This window comes from Terrapene carolina, unplaced genomic scaffold (genome assembly GCF_002925995.2).
Source record: "Terrapene carolina triunguis isolate 2854851 unplaced genomic scaffold, T_m_triunguis-2.0 Scaffold131, whole genome shotgun sequence".
Lineage (NCBI taxonomy): Eukaryota > Metazoa > Chordata > Testudines > Emydidae > Terrapene > Terrapene triunguis.
Window position 1 is genome coordinate 9,938,614 of NW_020664482.1, and position 10,290 is coordinate 9,948,903.

The following is a 10,290-nucleotide window of genomic DNA, read 5'->3' on the forward strand; positions in this document are numbered from 1 at the left end:
GATACTAATGCCACCAGCTCAATTTGTCCATATTTTCCTCTGACTTCAGAAACAGGGCTTGAACCCTCAATGGGACTCCATCGTTTACCTGCAACTTACCAGGACTTTGTGTTCATGAATGCTCAGTTTACTACTTTAATGTCCTTTTGGAACCCCTGGTTTTCAATGTTGATGGCAGCAACTTCATCTATTCCTTTGACAGAAACTCTCAACCAACAATTTACTTTTCCAGGTCAGCCATGTTCTTTATGCAACTGCTATAGTAACACAGAGCCTTCTGCCAGCTGTGATTCTGCAAACTCAAATTCTGCAGAACTCTTGTGACTGGCAAATTACAGTTTATAATGGCTGAACCAGATCATGTCTTTTAAAAATAATATACAATTAAACTGGTTAAAAAGTCTAAGTAATGGGAGTATTTATTTCTTCTCTACACTTAAGTTTCCCAGGTAGTCAGCATAAACAAACCTGAGTTAGAGATTCTTAAAAATGCATGCTTCCACCCACCAGCTGTAAAACAAGTCAAAGTAGTAGTACTCTAACAGCTCTTTTAGACATAGGGATCATATACCCCAATCCTGGCACTCAGAATTCACAGAACTGGGGCTCGTCGGTAGAAATCCATTCCTTTGGCATGATTCCCAGTGAAGGTTTAAGGGAAAAAGATCTAATTATCTGTAAACTTCTTGTATTTGTACTAGTACTTTACAACAACTATTAAAAAAAACAGAATCTCAAAAAGTAAATTTCTGTTTTGTAGCCACAACATTAACTCCCTGGAGTATTACATTCAGTTCACTTCAGTGCCAGAAAAGATACTGACAAATTGGCGAGAGTTCAGAGAACTATAATAGTTGTAGGGATTGGCTTATCAGGAACAATTATAAAAGGCTTGTATAAAAAAAAAAAAAGGCCAAGAAAAAAAAACAAAGTGGAGGAGGAAAGCGTATTTGAAGGGTGCAAGCACCTCGGATGGACAATTATTTAGGGAAATTCCAGGAGGGGAACTAGAATTAACAGGATGAAGTTAAAAATGGAAAAATGTACAATGACTATCAAGAAAAGCTTCCTGGCAGTGAGATCTTTCTCCCTGTCTAATAGTTTTCAGTTGAGCTGGTGGAAGCCACCTGGGGACATATAAAGCTGTGTAGATAAACATTAGAAAATGTACTCCAGGGAAGAATTATGTTCTGGCCATTGGGGGACAGACTGGATTTCCGAATAGGTCTCTTTCATTTCTAGTTTCAAGGAGTCCAGAATTCTGTGACAATTTAGATACCCACAATCCTCATATTTAAAACTCATGGGGGTAGTAACAATTACATTTAACCCGTATTTGCATTGAGACATCTAAATTTCTATTAACAGTTACATTTCCTCCACTGAAGAGAAGGGGATAGGGGAGTAACAATACAGTAAAAAAAAAATCTCTCTTAAGTGATCAGAGGAGAGGCTGAAAAATATACTAAATTTAAAGCTCAGAATTATAAAACAGTATATAGCTCCAGATGAATTTCTTTGAAAGTGGCAATGGGAAAACTAAAAGAGGTTGAAACATGTTCAATGATCTCAATCAGAAGTCCAAAGCAATATGGCAATCTTTATTTTAGGGAACATCCTCACCCCTGCCAAGCTGGACTTCATGCAAGAAGAGAACCACAGAGATACCCAAAATTTCAAAAGTGGTAACACAGGCTTTTCACCAGTGCTGCAATAGCATCTTAAATACATGTTCCCCGTCATGCAGAGGAGACTTATTAATGGATCCACATAATTGCAAATCCATCAACTACTGTTCCTGCCCAGCCCAGCCTGCCTCCTCTAGCTGTGTGTGTCAGGTGACAGAGGGTTCTATGGAGTAGAGTGCTATGGTGGGCAAGGACAGCGGTGGCCCTGTGCAGGAGCCAATATTCAGTGTGACTGCTCTAGCTGGGGCCTGAGGACAAGCCTGAATTTGCCCCTTGTCAATTAATTTGTAATCTTTGAGCAGAATAGTGATTTTTTTTGTGCTTAATTTTAATTCAGTATTTAATTCCCCACCATTTACCAATGTTTTCCATCTTAAATTAGAATACTAAAAGCTATTGCCTTTGTTCAGTTACACTTTTTACAAATGCAGCTATAACACCAAACATGTTCTTGTCCTCCCAAGTACTAGTCATGCTATAGAGCCTATAAAGGGGAACCAAAAACTCTATCATTAATGCAAAGGAGTGTCTGAATATTATTAGATATAACTTCTATTTATATAGCACTTTTGATGCCGAAGGATAAAAGGCACTTTATAAACTTAAACTGTTATAAAGAAATTGCGTCATCCCACTAATGAAATGTAACCACCGCTGGAAAGCATAGCAACACCAGCTACCCTCTTAGGGTAGGAGGTGAAGGAGAATAGGCAGACTGAATCCATCATTTGAACTAAATTATCCTGCATGTTTGTGTTTTGTTACCTACATATGTAGGGGAAAATGAAATGCTTACAAACATCTGGGCAGAAATTCATGTTTTATTTCAAAATAAGACCTATGTCCTAGAACAAGAGTTGTATCCTACTCTGAAACACTGATGCTGAATTTTAAATTAGTCCTCCTTTAATCCTAAAACTTAAACACATGCTTAACTTTATTTACATGAGTAGTTCTTCTGAAATTAAAAAAAAATATATATATAGGAGTCAATGGGACTATTCACATGCATAAAATCTTTCTAGGACCAGGGCCCGAGTTTCTATTTACAACAAATATAACTGAACACTTTTTCATTCCATTATCATCCCACAGCCTGATGCAGCCACACCTCCTTTTAGGTTTCAACATTTAAAATAGGTACATCTCAATATATTAAAAAAACATTTACAATTGTCCATGTGTACACATACAAGACACTTAAAAAACAATATAGACATCAATAATGGTCGTTACAATGACGTCTCTTCATTAGTAGGTAGAAAAATAATTCCATACATTTTCTCATTATTTCATCTTCTTATTACGGGGTCACAAAAAACAAAGAAAAAACTCAAATCAGTTTTTGCCTCATATCTATTTCTATAAAAAACATTCACAAATACATTCCAGAAGACAGCTTGGGGAAAAAATAAAAATCACCTACATATATGAAGCTAAACTAATGACATCTGACACTACAGCTTTAGACTCAGGTAGGCACAAATATAACTTAATGTTCCAAAGGGATCAGTTCCTTTGGGATATCCACTTGCCATACATCTTTGCCCCCTTTAGCAGGAATAGGTTCCAGTAGCCATCTTGGATTTGAAACAACAGTCAAATATTTCTGCTCCAGGCTAGTGAGTACAGCTTGATTTTCCAGCTCCAAAATCTTTTCAGGATTTAAATTTTCTGGATACTGTGAGGTCTCTCCAATGTCAACTAGCCCTGTATTATAAATGCAAAAGTTACTTGGCAGGTTAGTTCCCCTCCCCAACAGAAGTTTTCCAAAATAAATTCTCAACAACTTCCCAGTCCACACAAAAAAACAACTAATTTATATTATAGGAAGGTCTCTACATCCAATATACACACCTTAAACAACAAGTGTCAATCTCTGCAAAAGGCAGCCTACGTGACTCAAGATGAAAAGAAAGATGAGCTGAAGCATGCAGCTCTAAGATTAATAACTCAGTGCAATGTAATTCTGTTAAAAAGAAGTTCTGCAACTACTGAGGTATTATTGAAAACTTGGGAGCCAAATTCAGCCCAGGAACAGCTCCTCTTAAAAAACAGAACTGTGCCCACTTATAACGGCTGAATTTGCCCCTATTTTATTAAAATATCAACAAAAGAAAGTAAAAGGGGTACAAGACAGCAGGAACTTTCATCTCTTTCCGTGATTAAACATTTTTATGAAATAAAGGCCAAATAAATCTTCATTCCTTTTCACAGTTTAGCATGTGATTTAGGCAGAGATTATAAATCTACATACACCTCTACCTCGATATAACGCTACCCGATATAACACTAATTCGGATATAACGCGGTAAAGCAGTGCTCCGGGGGGGCGGGGCTGCGCACTCCGGTGGATCAAAGCAAGTTCGACATAACGCGGTTTCACCTATAACGCAGTAAGCGTTTTTGGCTACCGAGGACAGCGTTATATCGAGGTAGAGGTGTACTACCTAACAATTTTCAGTATTGTACAGATGGAACAATATTTTGGTTTATGTGATAAACGGTTTCTAAGGAAATAAAAACATTAAAATGAAAATGCAAGAGTTGATCGGACAAAAGAATTGATATAGATGAGGCTAAAAACAAAAAATGGATACAAACTTCATAACTACACATACATCTACTTCAACATAATTTAAAGCAAAGAAACAACACTTCTGTCATAATTTTGTACCACAGTAATAAACTTCTCCATTGCCCAAACAATAAAAAACAATATTTGGAGTATTCAACCATTTGCACAATTGAAAGAGCCAGCCATCAAAATAATGTACTAACATGACATGAAAAGCATGCTATGACTTCATTTAACTATAGGAGCACTGTAAAATAATAACAGCAAGAGGACTCAGAAGCTCAACATGCAAGTAAATACATGTACAATCAGCATTTTTAGTAACATAAATTTAGCATCTAGCCCATTTTAGACCCTCTCAAATTATTACAAGCTGGGCACAAACCTACTAATTTTTACAGTCTTGAAAGCAGCAGTGTCTAAAAATAAAGCTCAAGGGGCCATACTGAATACTCCATTTTCCTTGACTCAGGAAGAGCAAACTGAGTCCTATCTTTCTCTAGCTACAAGTCCCACATCTCATGAGGGAAGCATGCAACAGAGGAGGCAAAGCTACTTTCTCCTCTAGATCCAGTAGAGTGATCCAGCAGAATCCGAGAAATAGTGCTGGTAGAGGTGGTTCAGGAGGCAGTACCCCCTACAGTCTCCCTGTGCCCACAGACCAGATTCAAATCCTTTAGTTTGTCAAAAAGTCAGAGGACACAACTCAGGGAAAACATTTTCAACTTGTAATCAAATACAAATTTATTTTTTAAACAGTCACCCTCAAGGCCACAATTTAGAGCCTTCAAGGGCCACAACTGGACACCACTGCTGACCATATCAGCAGGCCAGATTGTGGGTTGGACACCACTGCTTCAGAGCAAGTGTTACAACAGTTTTATAATTAAGCTCATCAGAACTGTGTTTTTGTTTTTTTAATAATTTCAATGGATAATATGTTTATTTTTGAGCATTCTTGTTATAGATTTGAATGTTCATAGTTGCTGGAAACTATGAGGTAAAGATCAGCCAACAGACTTTAGACAGTAGACTTTGAGATTCAAAAAGTTAAAGCCTTATATCCATTAAAATACAAACTGTCACGTCAAAATATACGAAGTAAATATTCTTAAATCAAACTCTAATAAATTCTCAAGCAGCTTTTTTCTTACTTTGCCTATCTGTAAATTTAAATTATTGATTGACATATTTTTGCGTCAGTTTATATGTCTACAGTGAAACTGATGTATACTGACATTTACCAATAAAAAAATAATCCTTCCAAGCCTAGTTACGATCGGTAAAGTAAGTAAAAGTGAAATATTTTAATACAATGTGCATATATGTTAAGTCAGTGGTTCTCAAAGCTGGTCTGCCGCTTGTTCAGGGAAAGCCCCTGGTGGGCCGGGCCGGTTTGTTTACTGCCGCATCCGCAGGTTCGGCCAATCAGGGCTCCCACTAGCCGCAGTTCGCCGCTCCATGCCAATGGGGGCTGCAGGAAGCGGCACGGGCCGAGGGATGTGCTGGCCACCCTTCCTGAAGCCCCCATTGGCCTGGAGCGGCGAACCGCGGCCAGTGGGAGCCGCGATCGTCCGAACCTGCGGACACGGCAGGTAAACAAACCGGCCCGGCCCGCCAGGGGCTTTCCCCTGAACAAGTGGCGGACCGGCTTTGAGAACCACTGTGTTAAGTCATACTTACCTATTTTACTAACTAAGATCCTGACCATACAACGCTAACCATGTGGGCAGCTCCATGAGCCAGCATGGAGCCCAGCTCACCTTAATGGAGGACTTCCAATGTGCTATTCCTGAGGGCATTCTGCACCAAAAAATTAAAAATTCTGCAAGTTTTATTTGTCAATAAATGCAGAGGCTCCAGCATGGGAGTGGAGCGCACAGGCCACCAGCTGTATGAAGGTGGGGATCACCCTGCAGCCTCCCCACCCCCGAGACACAGACTCAGTGGTGAGGCTGCACCCAACCCTGACACAACACAAGGCCTGGGCCTGCCTCAGAAACACCCTGCGGCCCTGCCACCCTGTGCCAGGTGCACCAGCTGTGGGGCAGGCAGGCAGGCTCAACCAAGTGTGGAGGGGCTCAATGTGGAGGGATCTAGGTATGGGGATCTGGATGCACATCTGGATCTTGGGGGGGTTTCCAGGTGCAGGGGCAATGGGACTCTGCAGGGGATTCCAAGTGGTTGGGGCTCAGCGGAGGGGTGCTTGATGGGGTGGGTGTCTGGGTGCAGCTAGTTGGGACTCAGTGGCATAGGGATCTGGATGTGGGGGCTCAGGGTGGTGCAGGGAGTGGGGCTTGTCAGGGTGGGGGTTTGAGTGCAGGGAGCTCTGTGGGGAGTGGTCTGGGTGCAGGGTTGGGGGTACAGAGGCAGGGGGGCCTGGGTGCAGGGGGGTTCCAGATGCAGGGGTTGAGGTATGGAGGGCTAGGAGGGTTCTGGGTGAGGCATGAAAAGGGTGTCTGGGAGGTCCATTGGCCGATGGGGGAGCAGCTCCCTGTACAGTGACCCCACAGCTAAGGAGCAATGGGGGCAGGAAGCAGGGGAGGATGCTGAACTTCTTGCAGCTGGAGGAGGTTTCTGGGTGTGGGTCTGACACAGCCCCAGCCACTCCTTGCAGGGGAAGAGGAAGTCCTGTCCTCTCCTGTCTCCAGCCCAGCTGGGACTAACGGCTGATCCTGGCTCAGGACAGGAGCCACTGGCTGGGGTGTCCCCAGCCCTGCAGTGATTTACCTCTCTGCCAGCTGCTCCGGGTGCCTGAAACCATGTACCTGCGCAGCTAGGGATTGGTGCGTGACTGCTCTTGCAGCTTCCCTTTGCTTCCCTGTCAGAAAGTCATTTTTCTGCAGGGCAGCAAAGAAATCTGTAGGGGACATGAATTCGCCCAGAAGTAACAATGTGCAACACACTGCAGAATTGAAACCTAAGGCCCCTATCCCGCAAACTTTTAATCATGTAAATAACCTCACTCACACAAATAGACCTATTAAAATAAATGGACTACTCAAGAGAATAAGTAGTCTCTGCAGGCCCTGAATCAAAATGTTTACTTCTGTTAGCACCTGAAGTCAATGAAAGAATAAGCTGAACTCCATTCTGTTTCTGGCATTGTGAGACTTGTCAGATAACTCTTAGTTCCAAAATTATTATTCCTGGTGATAATGAAGAAAGCAGAATAATTTAACTGGATATTTAGAATACTAGGAGTTTGCACTGCTAGCAGTTTGAAGAATTACGTTTTTACTTGTAAATGACACAAATTGGATCCATAAATATTCATGATGAGGGGTAAATTTTCCACTTGTCAACATTAAAAACTGTGTGTGCATGCACACACATACACACAATTTGGGTGCAAACAACTGCTATCTGCTTAAATTATTCCAAAACCTTAGTGCACACACAAGTTTGCATCCAAAAAAATTCACTGGCCCCTAATGGTATTTTGTGGGTTTAAAATTCTAATATTTGCATGTATATTAGGCTACTGAACATGCTCACACAAAGATTAGAAAGTTTAGGGAGTATGAATTAGCATAGATATACCCCCAGTAACAGGCATGTGTGCGTGCAATTTTGTGTGCTCATGAAAGAGAGAGAGAGATGGGAGAGGGTGCTGGCATTTGAAAATTTAAGCCCCAATCCTACAGATACCTATGCATGAGCTTTACTTTGTGTGTGTAAAGTTGTCTCATTGACTTCAGTGCCACTACTCATAGAACCTAAAGTTAAACTTGTACATAAGTCTTGGCAGGATTGGCACCTTACAGTCACTTTTCTAAGTTCAGCTACTCTTTAAGATTTCATATACTGCTTTACAACTTTCGGCCCAAATATGATCACATTTCCACCTACTCAATCTCACTGATATCAATAAGGTTGCACAAGTGGAAAGGACAGCAAAATCTAGCCTTTTGTATTTATTTGGTATTTTATTTTTAATGTTTTTGTGAACTTCACAGTACCTCACAAAAAATTACAAAGTTATAAAAAAATTGTCTAGAGACAGGTTACAAAATTTGTGCTTAAGAAACTGTGTTTACAAATTTAAAACATGCTTAGGACTGTGTGCAATAAAAAAGTTCAACATTGCTTACCAGCAATAACTCCTCTGCCAAATTTTTCCCCTTTATCTAGTAGCTCTTGAACTTGCGTAGGTGTCATGCCAAGTCTATTCAGAAGGATCTCTTTCCATGTTTCATCTTCCCAGTCCTTAAAAGCTATGTGAATAGCAATAGTGCAGTTCTTATAGTCTACCAGCAAAGGACGCCAACGAGTCTCTATTGTTTTGACTTTGTTCAAAACCAATCCAGCATAGGGTTGCCGGAAGGAAAGACATCCAAATATCATCTTTCTTGAGCGTCACTCTTTACCTTATATTTCTCTCATATCCTGTTTAGTTTATGAAGGGGAAAAAAAATTAATTAGTTTAGCACAACACCCTGATGTCCAGGACTTGAAAATCTATACAGCAGTGGCCACTGAAAACTAATGCATCTGCCTGCACAACAGTCTTGGGAAGTTTTGCAAAATATTCTGATTATTCAAGTCACTGTACCTTCAGAATGTCTTAGAATTTCTAGAAAGCAAGAGTGAGTTTTCAAACATTTAATCTGTCTTTAAACTCCAAAAATTAGATTATGATCAGTTACACTGGTGTCGATTATTATTTGTATGGTAGTGGCTAGAAGCTCCAACCAAGATCAGGGCCCCATTGTAACAGGGCACTGAACAAACACAAGAGTGAGAGACTGTCCCTGCTGGACAATGTTACAATTTAAACAGACAAGTCAAACAGAGGGTGGGAGATAGGAAATATTATCCCCATTTTACAGGGGGGGAAAGCTTTTGGTAGAGCCAAGAACTGAACTCAGACCTCCTAAGTCCTAGTCTAGTGCTTTACCCACAAGACCCTTACTAAATCAGATGTTACTCTGTCACCGTAACTGAGATCAGAAACTAGCTACAAGTATTTACAAATAGAAATTAAACTTTTCCCATTAGTTTTCAGCCCATGTCATGGAGAATGTTTCGGAAGAAAGAAGCAAAATGCAAGAAGACATGGGGACAAGAGTGGGAGCAGGACACAAAACGAATCATTAGTCTTGCAGGTTTGGAAGAATGAGGGAGGAGTTGGAAGACAGGAGAGCTGAGAGGCAGGAGCTAAATTGTCCTGTGCCTTGTAGGCAAGGGTAGGAAACTAAAAATCGAATGAGGTGGGCCTGCGAAAGCCAACAAAGATATTTGAAGAGGGTTTGACCTGCCCAGAGTGACAGACAAGATGGAAATACGCTAAATCTAACTATGTTTGTTTTTTCAAACACAGTGAGAACAGTATGGCCTGGTCTACACTAACCCCCCAAGTCGAAGTAAGGTACGCAACTTCAGCTACGTGAATAACGTCGCTGAAGTCGACATACCTTACTTCGAACTTACCGCGGTTCAGACGCGGTCCACACGCGGCAGGCAGGCTCCCCCGTCGACTCCGCGGTACTCCTCTCGTTGAGCTGGAGTACCGCAGTCGACGGCGAGCACTTCCTGGTTCGATTTATCGCGTCCAGACCAGACGCGATAAATCGAACCAGGAAGTTCGATTTCCAGCCGCCGAACTAGCGGCTAAGTATAGACCAGCCCTATGTTGTTGGGATTTACTCTTGTTTGTTTACAAATCAAATGCTGGGGCACTGTGCTAGAGAGCAGGAAGGCCAACATGTTAGAACAACTAGAAAAGTCCACCTTTGGCAAGAAGTAAACAAACAGCGTCCAGGGGAATTAAATGTTTAACAATACTGTACACTCAACAGTATGAGGTGTTTTCGCTAGCACAGCAAATTCATTTTATACATAGTATTTATCCTGACAGTGCCCAGTAAAACTATTACTTATAATAATAATTTAAAAAAATCATTCAAGTTGTCTCAGACAGGAGAGCCACTTGCACCATTCATATGGGGGCTGTTCAACACCCAGCCAAGTGCTGACTCAGGGCCCCTCTCACTCTTCAGACTGGGGCTGCCCCCTCTCATC

General features: G+C 41.2%; 1 protein-coding gene across 1 annotated transcript in view; it reads right to left on the reverse strand.

Annotated features, from left to right (window-relative positions):
- Window positions 1-3,026: 3,026 nt before the first annotated feature.
- Window positions 3,027-10,290, reverse strand: part of LOC112110897 (protein CXorf40A) — a 7,787-nt gene continuing 523 nt past the window's right edge. The window contains exons 2-3 of the mRNA XM_024206113.3: window positions 8,361-8,655; window positions 3,027-3,398 (exon numbers count right to left, since the gene is read on the reverse strand). Coding sequence (XP_024061881.2) covers window positions 3,181-3,398; window positions 8,361-8,613 — 471 coding nt within the window. The 5' untranslated portion in view covers window positions 8,614-8,655 and the 3' untranslated portion in view covers window positions 3,027-3,180. The remainder of the gene's footprint in view (window positions 3,399-8,360; window positions 8,656-10,290) is intronic.